General features: G+C 34.1%; 1 protein-coding gene across 4 annotated transcripts in view; it reads right to left on the bottom strand.

Moving 5' to 3' along the window:
- The window catches only part of LOC149773226 (alpha-N-acetylgalactosaminidase-like), a 41,162-nt gene extending 23,976 nt beyond the window's left edge, over positions 1-17,186 (bottom strand). The window contains exons 1-6 of one of the 4 annotated variants that reach the window (XM_089946619.1): positions 17,085-17,136; positions 13,806-13,906; positions 12,054-12,228; positions 9,468-9,642; positions 7,397-7,571; positions 4,698-4,792 (exon numbers count right to left, since the gene is read on the bottom strand). In XM_089946619.1, the coding sequence (XP_089802745.1) occupies positions 4,698-4,792; positions 7,397-7,571; positions 9,468-9,642; positions 12,054-12,220 (612 nt within the window). In that variant the 5' untranslated portion in view covers positions 12,221-12,228; positions 13,806-13,906; positions 17,085-17,136. Of the gene's footprint in view, positions 1-4,697; positions 4,793-7,396; positions 7,572-9,467; positions 9,643-12,053; positions 12,229-13,805; positions 13,907-16,862; positions 17,009-17,084 lie in introns of those variants that run through there. The other 3 variants (XM_089946620.1, XM_089946621.1, XM_089946618.1) reach the window with 3 other exon arrangements.
- Positions 17,187-17,754: the final 568 nt, after the last annotated feature.

Here is a 17,754-nt window from a genome sequence, read left to right as displayed (position 1 = left end):
TATGCTACACAAATGTAAGTTGTCAATATACAAGTGTATTTCAGAACAGTCTTGTCTTCATTTAATCAAATGCACATATTTTTGTGCCCGCTTGTATTACACTCCACCCCAAGCCATCTTTTTTTGGTACATGCATCAGTTTCTTCAGCTAACTGACCTGGTTCCTTATAACACAGTTTGTCTATTACACGATCCAGTTCTATGGACCCCAACTACCATGTGATGGCGGGGTCAAGCTGTATATTTAAATCTATACACATTAATCATGGACTGCAGTCTGCAGAATACAAAAGATATGGACTACAGCACATGGGATGGCATGTAATAATAAGAATGACATAGATCTGGTTGCATGTTTGAAAGTTATCCAGCTGCAAGTTGTGAAAAGGTCTGCCAAGTGAATAACACACTAGTGACTGAGAAGAATTCATAATTCATTAAAAGCTGGTTTCCTCCATCTTTTTAAGGAACCCTGGGTGGCAGAGTGGTCTAAATTACTCATACAGATTACCTGCTGTCATAGTGGTTTTGAGTCTCAGCTTGACCAATGTGTGTAATATGAGAAAGCTTGTCAGTAGCTTCCTGTGGGTCAGTGGTTCTTTCCAGGGTCTTTCACCACCAAATATACTGGCAGCCATGCGTAGCATATATCATGTGCTAAAAAATGGTGTTAAACCTCACAGCCCCATGCCTTCAAAATCTATGTTTTTATTTTGAGAAGTCCAAATGTACAAAGTCTGGTCTAAATCCATTATGATTCTATATCTGTTTGATGTACAAAAATTGTGAGTAGTACAGAAATCCAAGTTATTATTTGATCCTGATGTCAATGAAAGCAGAATATCGAGATCTTCACATATATAGTCATAATTGATCCATACTTGATTAATACTTGTTTGAATTATTATATTTATAAACCATTTAATTTGCAAACTTAAGTTATGAGAATTGCCTTAAAACAAATATCACAAGAGACTTCATTACACCAATTAAGTTATTTTTCTGCAAACATAAACCAGGTTTGATAACAAGATGTACAAGATGGCCACTGTGGTAACTATGCCATCTGGACAATATTCATTCAGCTATACTTACATATTTGTTGGATGCAATATCACCAGTTTAATTGAAGGCAAACTACCATTCTGTAACATGACAAACTACAAGTTGTAGGAAGGTAACTTTTGTAGGAAGTGTTTTCATGAAAATCTTATTTCAATATTATCATCTGCTTAGAAGCAATGATGAGAATTTCAGGATGATTACCCTGATGGTATGATGGTGGTAAAATTAGCACAACTTACGTCTACTACATACAGAAAAAAGGCATTTTTTTTTATGAAAACCTGATATTCATACGACCATCCCTTCAGGAGGAGTTTTCAACATGTCTATCATGTCAGTCATGATTACCCTGATGGTATGATGGTGGTAAAACTAGCACAACTTATGTCCACTACATACAGAAAAAAGGCATTTTTAAAAAATGAAAACTTGATATACATATGACCATCCCTTCAGGAGAAGTATCAGTAATATTTTCAACATGTCCATCATGTCAGCCATTTTGGATATCTGAGAGGCACCATATTTATTTTGGACCAACAATATGTCATCAAAAGTCCAAGATTACAAAGAAAACTCAAGTTCAGATTCAGCTTAAGATTCTGACATGTGATTGACAAGTACTTTGATACAAGTCAATCAGGTATCAGAATTTAGAGTTTACATATGAGCACCTGAACAAGAATATTTTTTTTATCTTAAGGCCTGGACTGAAAACTCAATGTGGTTGTCACGAGGATTGTTCAGATAAGAAGTAATAATAAGATTTTTAAGATAGTTACTGTGACAGTCATGTTTGTGTCACAATTAGGACATAAAACATGTAGGAAGTCATTTGGTAAAAATCACATGTCAATATGACCATCCCTTCAAAAGGAATTGTAATAATATGGTTTTCAAGTTGGCCACCATGGCAGCCTTGCTGGAGGTCAGATCACCACCATATTCATTTAGGATTAACTATATTTCATATGTACCTACCTGAAAATTCATTGCTGAATATTTGCTTCTCCAAAAAATGTGAGGGGGGAATTCCCTTGTTGATATTGGTACTGTGTGATTTTTGCTACATGATTTATGATCTTTGAAATATATGAAAGAAGTACAAGTCTAACTCAAGTGCATTGTCGTGTTGTTTTTTTATATACTGAATTAATTTGGAATTAATGTAACAAAGTAAATTGCCTCTTTTGGACTGTAAACCTATATACATGTAAAGGTTTAAAATTACTGACATTGATACCTGTAACTGAAAACAATCTGATGGGTGAAAACAGCATCACACTACTCCATGACCATTGCAATTGTCACCAACAATTCAGGAAGACGTGGGATAAAAAGATTTTTTGAATGGCCAAAGCAAAATGGCCACCATGTTCATTTTCATTTAGGACCAAACAAATTTTATTACAAGTATTTTTTAACACAACCATACAATTTTTCAAGATGACCACCACTGTTGTGGATGTCTAAGAAAAAAAAATGTAATGAATACTATAATATGAACTTGACTGAAAACTCCATGTTTGGAAGAACAGAAATAATATAATTTTCATACTTGCTGCCATGGCAACAATGTTCAGTATCATATAAAGTATTCATTCAGGACCCACTGCATTTCAAAGGATGTTTTGTGGTGAAAACATCATGCTACTATAGTCATGAAGGAGTAGTGATCATATTTTCAACATGTTTACTATGGAAACTCATTTGGAGGTTAAATCAGAACTTTCTTCATAATAGGACCAACTAAGAATCAAAAATATAATTTAATAAAAATCCACATGGGCAGGTTGAGTAATATTAACAATATTTTCAATATGATCACTCTGGCAACAATAATACATGTTGAAGGGAACCAGTTTTCATTTAGTACTAATCTGACCCAGGCTGACATTATGTGCCAAGTTTTGTGACTTTCCATCTAATTGCTTAGGGACAGCAACAATAACAAATACTTGTTATGGGATACTGTATGCTGGGAAGATGATAGACAAAATACCACTGCATAAGCTCTTTGACCAATAAAACAAACCACTACATCCAAAATCTTATTGTTGTTGTTGTTGTGGGGTTTAACGCCATTTTTCAGCACACGATAGGCTATACATGGCGGCCAGTATTAATGGTGGAGGAAGAACCCGGGAAAACCCCGGAAAGAACCACCGACCCTCGAGAAGCTACTGGCAAGCTTTCTCACATACCCACATTGGCTGAATCTTAGACTCGAACCGCCGCAGACAGAGGTGAGATGGCAGTGATCCGTAACGAAGAGCGCTTTAGACCACTCGGCCACTCGGGGCCCCTCAAAATCTTAATGCAACTGTCAAAGATGATGAGTGTGTGTGTGTGTGTGTTGTGTTAGATTTTAAACGTATCTTTAACAATTTTTCAGTCATATCGCTATGATGTCTGCAGTGTGACAGTTTAGAGTGATATCTCGCAGACATATAGCATCATGTCCCACCCAGTCATATTATCCTGACACTAGGCTGCCCAGTCCTAACAATTACATCTTAATGATGAGCGCCAAGCAAGGCAGCTGCTGGTACCATTTTTATTAGTCTTTGGTATGACTCGGCCGGGGTTCTAACCCACGACCTCCTGCATCCAAGGCGAATGCTCTAACAACTAGGCCATCGGAGTGGTCATCAATGATGATAATGTTCCTTCCTCCATTAATGTGACTGTTGTGTCTTGGATTTCCTTTGAGGACAGAAGAATACACAACAAAACATGGCAGACCTAAATCAAAAGATGCCCAGATAGTACAGGGATAATTTGCTTGTTTTACAATTCCGCTATTCCGAGTTAAATTACACAGTACATCACTTGTAAGATTATGTTGTCACAATATATCGCCTTATAGTGAGACTGCCTTATAACAAAGTGTAGGATAAAGTTCTCACAAATTATAACAATGTCCATCGGAATCTCAGTGCACAGAAGTAAGAGTTTACTGTCTAATAGTGAGACTGCCTTATAATGAATTGCAGAAAACAGGACTACCTCATTATGATGCCAGGCATGGAAGCCAAAGAGTATACTGCCTTATAGTGAGACTGTCTTATTATGAAGTGCAGGATACAGTGCTCCCTCATTATAACACTTCATGGCAGTTACAGAGTATATTGCTTTACAGTGAGACTGCTTTGTAATGAAATACGATAACTTTATATCACATAATAAAATGGGATATATGACTGTACTTGCCTCGTAACAGAATGGTGTTATAACAAAGTACCTTATAATGAGAATGCCTTATAATAAAGTGCATTATGAGCATAAATTTACTATTACATAATGGAATTGATTCCATGACTATACATGCCTTATAACTGGAACCATGTTATAGTGAGGGTGTGCTGCATATTGTAATGTAACATCCTTATATTTTAAGTAAAACATTAGTTAACAGTATCTTCTAACTATAAATTCAGTATTACTAATGCTCTTTTTACTGGTTGGATTGTAATAAATATCCCAAACAAATAAGCATGTAGTCATCTGGTATACAATGAAATTTTTGTAGAGGCATACCAATCATAATGTCCAACCAAGCACTGAGTCGGGTTAAACATTTGTAATGTTGGAAATATTGAAAATGGTTTTTTACTTTATGCCCAAATTACCTTTCTTCCATGCAGCCTGTCATCCAAAGGCCATTCGTTGAAATAAAGGATTGGTCTGCCTGTTTTGTTCAAATAAAATGTCATCGCTGGGTAACCTGCACATACAAAAGTATATGTACACAACCAAAGCCAGATAATATGAAATTTAGCAGACAGGTTGGGAAAAACATTCTGCATTACTATGGTGTCGTAAAGAAGTAAAAATCTTATGTTTCTTATACAATTGTCATAAAACAAAACAGCTGAACACTTTCTCATTAAAAGATTAATTGAATGTTCATTTTCATCAAAATGTAGAAGTCTATTTTCTTGGTAACTATCTTATAATATTATATTTTTTTTTTATAAATATGATAGGTCTGATTAAAGCAGAAAATATACTCATAAACAGCAAGTTCATGAGTTGTGTCACAGCATCAATAAAGGAAAAACAAATGCTCCTTGTTTTTTCACCTTAGTGAAAAAACAAAGAACAATTGTCAGAACTATTTTGCATACAGAAACAAATCTATTAAATAGGAACCACTATTTCTTTATCTTAGTAGCTCTCACAACTATATTTGATATTGAAACAAATCAATTAAATAATAACCACTACTAAACATGATTTTGTAATTCACTTTATGAAATGCTTCAAAATGATCTCCACTATGGCTTTTAGGCTAATATGCCTTTTTAACACGTAAGTCATTTGCTATGCAATTAGGATTTAGGCAATATGCTACTTTGTTTATTAAACTTATTTATTCTCCAAAGGCAGTTTGCCATGGCTTGCAAGTTGAGTCAAAATATATTCCAAATCCCAAGAGACTGGGATAAAACTAAAATAAAAGAAAAAAACTTTAACAACGAGGTTAATTAAGTTGTGGACTGAAATAGGGTCACTCAAGAGGATGCCAAAGTGATTGCTACATTGCAATTCTGCAAAGCCGAACACAAATCATTACTCCTTGTATGTGGTTGGAGGGGGCCCTGGGTGGACACGTGATGAAGGTCTTTGCCTTCACAGATTACTCACCCATTTGAAATAATAACTAGAGTACCTTTCTGTGCAGTATGTAGGTGCTCCTGATCTGTGTAAAGATTTATTTGTAACTGAATGTTGCCCAAGATCTTAATCCTGTTTCAGATCAAAATAATGACAAGATCTTAATCCCATTTCAGATCAAAATAATGACAAGATCTTAATCCCATTTCAGATCAAAATAATGACAAGATCTTAATCCCATTTCAGATCAAAATAATGACAAGATCTTAATCCTATTTCAGATCAAAATAATGACAAGATCTTAATCCCATTTCAGATCAAAATAATGACAAGATCTTAATCCCATTTCAGATCAAAATAATGACAAGATCTTAATCCCATTTCAGATCAAAATAATGACAAGATCTTAATCCTATTTCAGATCAAAATAATGACAAGATCTTAATCATATTTCAGATCAAAATAATGACAAGATGAAACTTTTGGTGCTGAATCACTGTCCATCCAACCTGGTTATATGGGTGAACTTTATCAGCAGCTCTCACATGTCATGTTAGTCTGAAAACTGTCAAAGTCTTCATCATCATCAATAAATCAATCCAGCAAGTTACTGTCCACTCAGTTCATTTCAATATAATCAAATTCACAATCCCCAATGCCTCTAATATTAATTTCTGAACAAAGATTTGTCTATATTTTCTTCAAAATCTGCATCCGCATCGCTGCCATCACTTGCTGCTTCAGGACTCTCTGCCATTTTGATATCCACATGTTAAAATTCAGCTTTAAAACCAAAGTCTCTACTAAACAGTTATCATGATCTCTGCTTCGTTGACATCAAAATTATGATCTGCACTTCCTAAAACATTTTTCCCCACAAGAATTGTCAAACTTTTCAACAAAATCAGCAACCACATTGCTGCCTTCACTTGCTACTTTAGTGCTGTCATCCATGTTGGTTCCCACATTTTAAAGTTCATGTTTGAAATCAAATTTTCAAACGACTAGTTACCATAAAATCACATTATTTTTACTAGTAAAGATAATGATCCGCACTGTTTAAAATGTCAACTTTCCACACGAAATTGTCTATATTCTCAAATAATTTAAAAAGCATATTGCTGCCATCACTTGCCTCTTCAGTGCAGACCACCATTTTGATCTCTTTGCCATATTACGTATTCTCTTCATAGTATAATAAATCAGTCAGTTTTGAACTATGTTGTCACTAAATGATACAGCATTTGTGTATCTTCTAACTTTATTTCCTTCTTTTCAAAAGAATACACATAAAATAATGATGAATTACAAAGCTAAATATATACTTTGGCAAAGTGGTAGATGGACATACAAATGGAATCGTATACACATTAAAAGGTAAAGGCCTAGAATCATTATCCTGTACTAAATAGCTTACTGGCAAGCTTTCTCACATACCCGCACTGGCTGAATCTGAGACTCAAACTTGCGCAGACAGAGGTGAGATGGCAGTGATCCGTAACGGACAGTGCTTTAAACCACTTGGCCACTTGGGGCCCCCATATCCTGTACTAAATAGCTTAATATGTGGAACCAGTGAAGAATGGGATGCACTTCTACTTAACAAAACTCAAGATGCATGCCTAAAGTAGCCACAACTGTATTTCAAACAGATATTTCAAAAACATGATACAAAGAATAAAAATTGGCTTTATGTATAAACTGTACAAACCAAATTTTGCATCATCTGGATCCGAGTTACAGCCATCAAACTTCAAAAGATCAATTCCCCAGTCCGCAAATGTTTGAGCATCAAGCTGCATGTAGAACTCGCTGCCAGGATAACCAGCACATGTTTTGATGCCAAAATCCTCATATATTCCCAATTTCAGTCCTCTTGAATGAACCTGCGCATAACAATGCAGTAGCGTTTAAGATAAACTAGAAATATAATGTGAACGTGTGCGAGTGTTATAAATGTAGACCATGCTATACAGTCTAACATTAAGTGCAACAATGTGTAATACCCAATGTTATAATTGTAGCCAGGACCATGCTACACTGTCCTGTGGGTGCAGATTGTAACCAGTTTGCTACAAATGATGATACCACTTGCAATGAGTTCCTTAGTGTTAGAATGAGAGTTACATACAAAGAGATTAAATTAAATACATAAAGTTGACCAAGTGGACCCAAATTTGTGTATGTGGTGTTTATTGTAAATAAGTATACATACTAAGTCTCTGAACAACACTCAGCAACACACAAGAAAACTAAAGTACAACATCTGTTAACACATTAACCCTGGAGCTTTTTGTCATTTTTGCCTGAAAATCGAGTAGGAAACACATTTTGAAAGCCATTTCTGAACAGACTCGAAAACATCAAATCCCTGGTCATCTTTCAATAACATACTGCTAGTGGTATTAGAAACATTGATTTTCATTGGCTATTTGACTCGCGCATGAGCAGAAGGGTAAAAGCTGGCCTTTTTTTTAATTTTTTTAATTTTTTTATTTGCTAAACGGAGCCATTATTTTTGTATGGAGACCACTCTTTATTCCAAATGCCCATCTTATCCTACTTTTTGCAAAGGCTCATTCGTCTGTTTGCAGTTCATACCGGTTTGCCTTAGATCAGAGATCAAAAAGTCTAAAATCCAGACACAAAATCGGATTCCGACCATGGGTGAATTTTGGGTTAAAAAAAGGCAGGTCCAAAAAATGAGGTTTTTCTATCTGTATTTTGTAGTACAACTAGATATTCCAGATTATTTGGTATCATTGTAGAGCTACATCTGTCTACCTTTCTATAATACCACCCACTTTAATGTATCATGCATGACCATGATTGTACAGACCTCAGCAGTAGGCTACTACCTCCTGCCCCATAAAGTTGTTGCTAGGGGTTAATGTGTTAACTGTACACTTTCTGTTACCTGTACATTTTATACTAAGACAAATTATCCATAAACAAATATATATATATATATATATATATATATATATATATATATATATATATATATATATATATATATATATATATATATATATATATATATATATTCTGTTATGTTTTCAAAGTTTCCTAAAATGATATTCAAACCCCTGTTATCATACTCTTGTTGGCCAAACTACATATAAATTTATCCCAACACTATTCATCATTATGCATTAATAAAAAAAACTAATGCGAATTTGTTTTGGTTTTTTTTGGGGGGGTTCCTGTAAACCAAATTGTAATACTGACAATTATCCCTCTGTACAAGTTTCCATACAGCATGAAATTTGATACCCTTGAAAACAATTGAATTCATGGTATTTATATGCAGGGTACCAATTCAACTTACCGTCAATGCTGTTATAAGCCACAAATTTAAATACCTGATGTATGTTTTAGTTTAGCAATAAATATCACTTTATGTTAGATGCACATCCCCATACTGAAGTGCAAATGAATATCAATTAATTCTTCAACAAACATCCAAAATCTATCTGCACAAAAATTATAAATAAATTTACACTATACAATTTATCCTCACTAAGAATTTTTTTTTAAAACTATAGACAGAATACTTTGCGACTATGCCAATTTAATTTAAAGTACAGTATAAGCTTTAAAAAATCCAGGCTTCATTTTATATTTAATGACTGGAATGAATTACCTTTTTCATACAGCCACATCATCTTTTCTAATTTGATCTTGTAACTGTGCAGACAAAATAAGACTTTATGGCAAGCTTTTCTCACAGAATAAAATAACCAAAGTAGTAAAAGTTTACAGTAGTTTTGTCTACACACATAATCTGAAAGGTTTTTCATTCCACTGGAAAATCGTTTAGGATCAGGCTGCAGTCTTCCATTTGAATCCCTGTCCATGGCAGGCCAACAATCATCTATGGTAATGTATTCATATCCCACATCACGGTAACCATCTGCGGCCATTCTGTCTGCCATAACTCGAATCAGCCTTTCACTACAAATAACATATTTGTTTTAATAATTAAATAATTTTGTAAAATATAAAAAGCACATACATGTGAACATGTAGACCAATTACCTAATCCACACCTAGCCCATCCTCACTACTGTACCATTCTTATCATTCAAACTTCATTCCAAAAGGTTGGATAAAAGAATACCCCAAAACTTGCACACATCAACAACTGTGTTATGATATTATCTCTTTGTCAAAAGTCTCTATCTTTAAGCTGAACATAGGAAGGGGAATTATGTGATGCTGCAACAAGAACATGCATACAGACATATATACATCAATCATACAATTATGTGATGTAATATGCACACAAATGCAGACATATGTTGTACTATGTACATGAATGGAGACATATATATATCTATCACACAATAATGTGATGTGAAAACATGTACATGCATGTAGACATACATATCTGTCAATCAACAATTTGAAAAGCATACACAAAATTTTAGCCAATACACTAAGTAAACTATTTTTTGCTATGCTCAGCAAAATTATGTGATGAAATATAATTAGGAAAGCAATTAAATTTTAGCATAAATTGCAAGCTCCAAGACTACATACCTGATCATATTTATGTTAGGAACTTTTTAACTTATGCTACCTCACAAACTTAGATCTCCCCCAAATAAGAAAATTTTGTCCTTCCCATATACAGGCTATATCATATCTATGGGGAAAAACTCGTCCAAGATAGTGTCAAAATTACCTCCCCTGTCTCTGCTTAGAAACTATATCTTGCACCATGTGCTTATTGGTTTAAATTTCAGTGATACATCATTTAAGATGCCTGCATTTGTGGGGAGGTTCTAAGGGTTTATTTTAATCACGGTTCATGAAGGTAGTCTTGGAGAAATATAATTTACTATAAAAATATCCTTTCTCCATAAAATATCTTACATCGGGAGAATAGGTAAGAGCATGAGAAAATGCAAGAGCAGTCAACTTTTACCACAGTCACACTCAGATGGGAACAATATAATTACTGGGATCCTATTATGAATGGTAAGCCCATTCTAATTACAACCAGAACCGAAGGGATAACCATGAAACTGAGCAACACTTGGCAACTATATAAAGCCTTAACTACCAAGCAACAGAAATGTGTGGTTTCCTTGCTGAAGACAACAAGAGTCCCTTGGAGTGACTGATAAGAATTTCCTGGAATTAAAAGTAAGACCACTGGTTGTTTCTAAGTGCTGTGTGTTGACATCATCTCTGATAATATTATGCAATAAGATTTTCAAATTAGCCTCTGTGGCAGCCATATTGGATGTAAGATAAGCACCATTTTCATTGAGGACAAACTAGACATCATTAGAAGATTTCCGTAAAATCCCATGATGATACGACCAAACATTCAGGAGAATATGTGATAACATTTTCAATATGTTCATTGTTGCAGCCATATTTGATGTCTGATAAGCACCATTTTCATTCAGGGCCAACTAGATATGATAATTAGTGTTCTGGTGAAAACCCCATGTCAATATGACTTTCTATTTAGAAAGAGTTGCAATAACAAGATATTCAAGAAGTTTGAGCAGATGGATGTCATGTGGTCATACTGGATGTCACATTAGCATCATTTTCATTTAGGACCAAGTACAAAGTCTTTAAGTTAAACTCCATGTTAATATGACCATCCATTTAGGACAGGGGTGCACAACCTTTTTTGGCCAAGGGCCAGATTGCATTTTCTAAGACCACTTGAGGGCTGCAAACACTAATATCTTTAATATAATTACTGTTCATGGGCCAGATTTCTGTGTTGTTTTAATCTGCCCTAGGGCTGGACAGAACATGTTCACGGGCCGGATCCAGCCCATGGGCTTGGGTTTGTGCACCCCTGATTTAGGAGGATTAGCATTAACAAGATTTTCAACAAAAACCATTATTGTGGCCGTACTGTATGTTTGAGTGGCACCATTTTCATTTAGGACCAACGAGACATCTAAAGAAGTCTTCTGGTGCAAACCCCATGTCAATATGATTTCGATTTAGAAAGAAAGGCAATAACAAGAAAGATCAGCACCATTTATATTTAGGACCAAGTAGCCATTATAAAAGGTCTTTTAGTGAGACCCTTGTATGACTATCCATTCCAAAAAAGTAGTTGTAACAAGATTTTCAAGATGGCCATTGTGGTGACAATATTAGATGTCTCATCTGCACCATTTTCATTTAGGATGAAACTAGACATTGGGAGTAATGTGTATGTAAAGCTTCACAGCATTTAGGACAGACAGACAGACAGACAACTGGCCATCCCATAATGCCCAGCTGAGCTTTTATTAAGGCTGCAATTCACAAATGTAGTGTCATTCACCTAAGTACATGTATTTCAACATTAATCTTTTCCCCAACACAATGAAGACAAAAATCACCTGATGCAATCATCTGGATATCTTATGCAATCTGTCTGACACCTGAACCGTTGCCATGTCAACCAACCCATGGGTGGAGTCAAAGCAAGTCCATTATTCAATCCAGAAGCAAGATTTAATATTGTAGCATAAGCCAGATATGTTAACACGAGACACCTCTGAATCATCTCTGGGCCTATGCAAATAAAAAAGGAAAGCATAAATTAATTTGCAGTTTCTGCAAGATATATTACCCTGATATGATAATCCTCTATCAAATTTCAAGAATACAATAAAAATATTAAACTAAAGTAGGTCAGTCCAATAAACCTTTAAGTTATTGGTACACAGACGCCAAAGACAATTTGCACAATGTTATACTTACTTTTAAAACCTGATATTAACTTTTACAAAGCATAATGTTATATACAGTACACTCTTATTATAAGGTCCCTCTTTTATGGTGGATATGATATGGTTCCTATTTCATTATTACATGTAGGTATATTATGTACTTATTTTTAAAATCAAAGGCAACCTCACCTATAAAGCAGCCCTTAGTTAAGGCTACTAGGAACAGTGTTATAGTAAAGAAGTACTGAATGTGCAAACTCAAAACTCAGCAGCAGTACAGACTACAGCAACCATTCCTTTACTTTTTGTACCCAGACCATTTTATAGCCAAGACATTTTTGAAAAAAAGATCTTAGGAACCCAAATCTTTCTGTACACAATTATTTTTACTCAAGACATTGTATACCCTGGCACTAGAATCTTTTTCCCTCCCTTAGCCAAGGAGATTTGTACATATTGGCCATATATATAGGTTGTACAAAAATTTACAATCTTCACGACTACTGGTTTACTATAATTTATGTTATTTTTGTACCTGAAATAATAATATTCCTTTCAAAGTACGAACAATTATATGTTAATTATTGTTACTTTGAAGTAATGACCAGGTAAAAATAATGAAGAGTTTTACTTCAACAGTTGACGTACAATACGAACCAACCCAATGGTACTGACGTAGAAAATAAAAATTCTTTTTCTGAGTGTTAGTCCACTTCTCTAGAAACAAAGCGTCCCTCAAGGGAAGTCATGTTCTACTGTCCGAAAAGAATTTCCAGGAATGAAAAGACGACATTTATCTTTTTACCTGCTGAGTGCTGAAACCATCTCTGATATTCACAAGTGATATAATGAAAATTATCCACCATGGCAATGATACCGGTTGTAACATCAGAACCATTTTTAATCTGGACAAACAAGACATCATCAGAAGACTTTGCAAAAACCACATGCCACTATAACCGTCTTTGTTCAAGTGAATTTGCAACAAGGTTTTTAATATGCTCATTGTGGAAGCCAAGTTGGATGTCTGCAGAGCTCTGTTTTCATTTAGTACCAGCCAAATATCATAAGAAGTCATCTGATGAAAACCCATTAAATAGGAGCATAAAGATTTATAACATGGCCAATGTTGCTGCCATATTGGAACCATACTGGAAGTCAGATTGGCACAATGTTGATTTAAGGCCAGCTTGATGTCATAAAATGTCTTCCTGTGAAAACCAAATGTTGATAGGACATTCTGCTCTGGAGGAGCAGCAACAACAAGACACTGTGGTGGCCACACTGGATGCCAGATTGGCACCAATTTCATTTAGGATAAACTAGACACAATAAACAGTCATTCAGTGAAAATTTGTGTTGACACAACAATAGGAGGAGTAGCAATAAGAAGATGGCCAATGTGGTGGTTATACTTACTGGATGTTTGAACAGCACTGTTATTTAGAACTGCATGTGTAAAGTTTCATGGCAAGCCTCCAAGGAGTTTAGGATGATTAGCAAAAACAAACTTGCGCAAACTGAAAAATGGAAACAGACATACAACAGGCCATTCCATAAGCTCTTTTGGTCTATCACCAGCGGAGCCAAAAACTATAAATCCAGCATTATTTACAGGTAGGTGGTGGCAGAACAAAAGTAATCTTTTGGGGCAGTGGTTTGAAGAAATCAATAATGAAGATATCTTGAATCAACAGCAGTACAAGCACTTACCAAATATAAAAGATTCAAATTCCCAGAGTCAATGACCTTTGCATTTATGACAGAAAATGACAAGGGTTTTCAAATTTAATTTATTTTACTAAACAAAATAATAAGACTACTCGAGCAGTGGTCTGCGGTCTTTGCTTTGCTATTTAATGAAATAAAATACTGGATAAGAAAACATCAATGAAATGCATGGTGCTTTGTGAAAGTGACCAGTTTTATAAATGGCACTCACTAATAGCATATTTGTTAAAAATGATAAAGATAATAATAGAAAAGTAGATTAAAAATTGGAGTAAATTTCCAATTAGCAAAACAATTACCCTTTCAAAATGTGATGATCAAAAGCATTTCTGTATCATTATAAATGGAGATAATTTATTTCTGAATATCCCATTTCATTATTCAAGTTTTAATTAAATACTAACCCAAGATTTTCATACAAGATTTGTTTTGATCACATACTTAACAAACAACACATTGGTTATTTAATGTATATAAATCAAACATCAGCATTTTTGCAAGGCATTTTGAAACAAGAATCTGTCTTTGTGATTAAAATACATAGCATCAAAATGTGAGGGTCCATGTCACACCCTTGCAGCACATCATGTACATTACACTGCTCCATCTCCCAAAAATAACACCAATTCAACATTATTGTTGCTGACTAGATTCCTCCAAATTATAAAACTCTGGAGCAAGATATGGTTGGATTTTTGTGTGAGGGGATACAATGATTCTCTGCATGACTTATGCCATGTAAAATTTTATGCAGGCAGATGGTCGAATATGATTTGTAATCAATTGGAAACTGATGAAAAGCATGCTGTTGACACAATAGTTTTTCTAACCTTTGTATGTATAATCTTTGTATGTTTAATCTTTGTATGTGTAATCTTTGTATGTTTAATCTTTGTATGTGTAATCATTGTATGTTTAATCTTTGTATGTTTAATCTTTGTATGTGTAATCTTTGTATGTTTAATCTTTGTATGTGTAATCTTTTTATGTTTAATCTTTGTATGTGTAATCTTTGCAGCACAATATACACATAGCTTTGGACATGTATAAGTTATTCTCTGATGCTGGACCATCCTTCACTGCTTTTATGAACCAAAAGTGAGTCCAAACATGTGACCTGGTGATTTTCTATGACTGGAATACAGTGGTTCATCTGACATTTTATGGCTAGTCAGGCAGATGTAATTTATAATTTTTCCAAGACGTTTTAAAGCCTGCTTGAGAGGAATTTTTAGGGCCCACTGCCAACATTTCTGAAAAACAAGTCCTGATAAAATTCTTTGAATAATTTATAAAATGAATGAAAGAAAATTATCAAAATTCACTGCTTGCTTCTAACAGAAATCTACAACTAAACTGGTAATGACAACTTATCATAAATGATGCCTGAAGTGATCAAATTGTTTCTAAAAACTGTTTTCTACTCTTTATCAGTACTGTTTTTGATTAATTAAACTTGCCTCTATGATAATTTGCTGTATAAACTACCCCAGTGATAGTTTTATAGGAGCTCTAAGCATGACTGTTTACCATTTACATGGTTCTGTTTAAATTTTTTTTTTTTTTGAAGATTACTGTAAATCTTGTTTTTTAAACATGGCAATAGAGATTTAGGGAGTAAAGTGTTTTTAGTGTGACATGTCATAGTATGGCCCACATGTTTTGATTTTTAAAAAAAATATCAATTGGAAATGTGGATATCTGTTTTTGGAACCTGAAAACTGTCTTGCATTCTTCCAAAATCATTTCTCAAGAACTCTAATATATCACAGGTCATAGGAGCAGGGTTAAGTTTCAATTTAATATTCTTATTCTTGTCCACAAATTAAGAAAATAATGGGTGAGAAAAGTTAAATCTCAAGATTCTCTTAATCAGATAGAAAATCTAATACTTTAACACAAATAAAAACAATATAGATGCTGATTTAATTGTGAAATGTATCATAAATGTTTTTTGTAAATAAGCACAACTTCATGTAACACATAACCACCTCTGATCATATGTCAAGATATCTCCACATGAAACTTTATCATGGATCCAAATATTATAAATATTATTTTACTGATGCGGTTATCAGCTGTGAGTCTTGTTGCTCCTACATGTGTAGCAACACACTGGATGCCTATTGTAGAAAGTTCATTTGCCCCATCAATAGCAATTTTCATTTATGGTACTTTAAAGTTTTGCATGGGTTAAAAAATTCACAAGATCATTTTCACTTCCTGGATTTCAAAGGTACATTGTACAAAAAATATGAACCAATAACATTTTCAATTTTCACATATTTTGTAATCATTCATTACACTTTCAGCAGCTGATATTGTCTAATCTGACAGATTTTCCCCACTATTTTAATAAATGCTGAAGATAGCATACTTTAGACTGGTGCTGGCGGAGTTATCGAGAATGTAGGTGCAGCCATTTATGGTTAGCACTGTGTTTAGATCATTTACAATTTCCACAAATACAATATCCAAAGAAATTTTAGCCACAGTACATAAAAGTAACAGGTATGCCAATATTCTCTCCATTGTGCATGTTGCAAATGCAAACATCTCCACCTTACACCTGTCACTGTCAGAAGTACACAATATTTAAAGAGGGCCACCTTTAGGACTTGCCGATTTGATTTTTTTATATATAGAGAAATGGAGTTTTTTCATGATATATATTTTTGTTTCAATTTATAAATGACACTAATAGCATTTTCGACAATTATTGCGTCTATGTAAAGCGATGTTGACCTGTAAACAAACGGTGTACTCTCGAGACCGCTATCATTGTTTACGGCACGGCGTCAAAACAGTGGGCGGGACGATAGTACTAAACTACCTAATGTAGATTAGCTGACCTGCTTCTACTGCCCCCTGACATTTTTTTTTTCACAATGTTTTTGTTTCCAAGCCAAAGAATCGGTTCAACATAGCGGAGACTTCAAGCTTTTGGAAACTTAATGTTTGCGTTACCTTTATTTTCACTTTGGTCTTATGACTTGTAGTGTCTACCTCATCCGTGAAGAGTATCACGAGGCATTCGCTAAAATATTTTTGTTTGTTTTTATAACAAAATTACAAACTCAAAACGCTGACAGAACAGAGGGAGTATACCGAACAACTTAATAGGCGACGAAATTTTTATACTACTTTTTTAGTTGATCGAGAGAATATAATTTTACAGCGCAGCTGAAACAAAATAAACCTTATTAAATACAGCAGAATAACTGAGAAAACATGAAGTTGGATGTAAATTGACTTTACCGACACGTAAACAACAATACATATAACAATTAATTCAAACATCAGTCAAAGTACTTGCGATCCTGCGTGGGTTTAAAAAAAAAAATGTTAATATTATTTTTAAAAAATAGTGAGGTACACATAAATAATGGTTGACCAACATATATTTAAGCTATCCTCCCCAACCCAATTTATAATTTCTGATTAAAAATTAAACGCAGAGAAGTCAGTTTATATATATATATATATATATATATATATATATATATATATATATATATATATATATATATATAAAATCTAGGCTTACATGCAGTGTTAAACTATTACGGTTAAAATAATAGCAGGCCAATAAAATCCTCAAGACACCATTTACATGCATACCGATATTAAATATACA

This window comes from Sinohyriopsis cumingii, unplaced genomic scaffold, assembly GCF_028554795.1.
Source record: "Sinohyriopsis cumingii isolate HCF-2022 unplaced genomic scaffold, ASM2855479v2 utg000810l, whole genome shotgun sequence".
Classification (NCBI taxonomy): domain Eukaryota; kingdom Metazoa; phylum Mollusca; class Bivalvia; order Unionida; family Unionidae; genus Sinohyriopsis; species Sinohyriopsis cumingii.
This window is presented reverse-complemented; position numbering and strand designations above follow the sequence as displayed.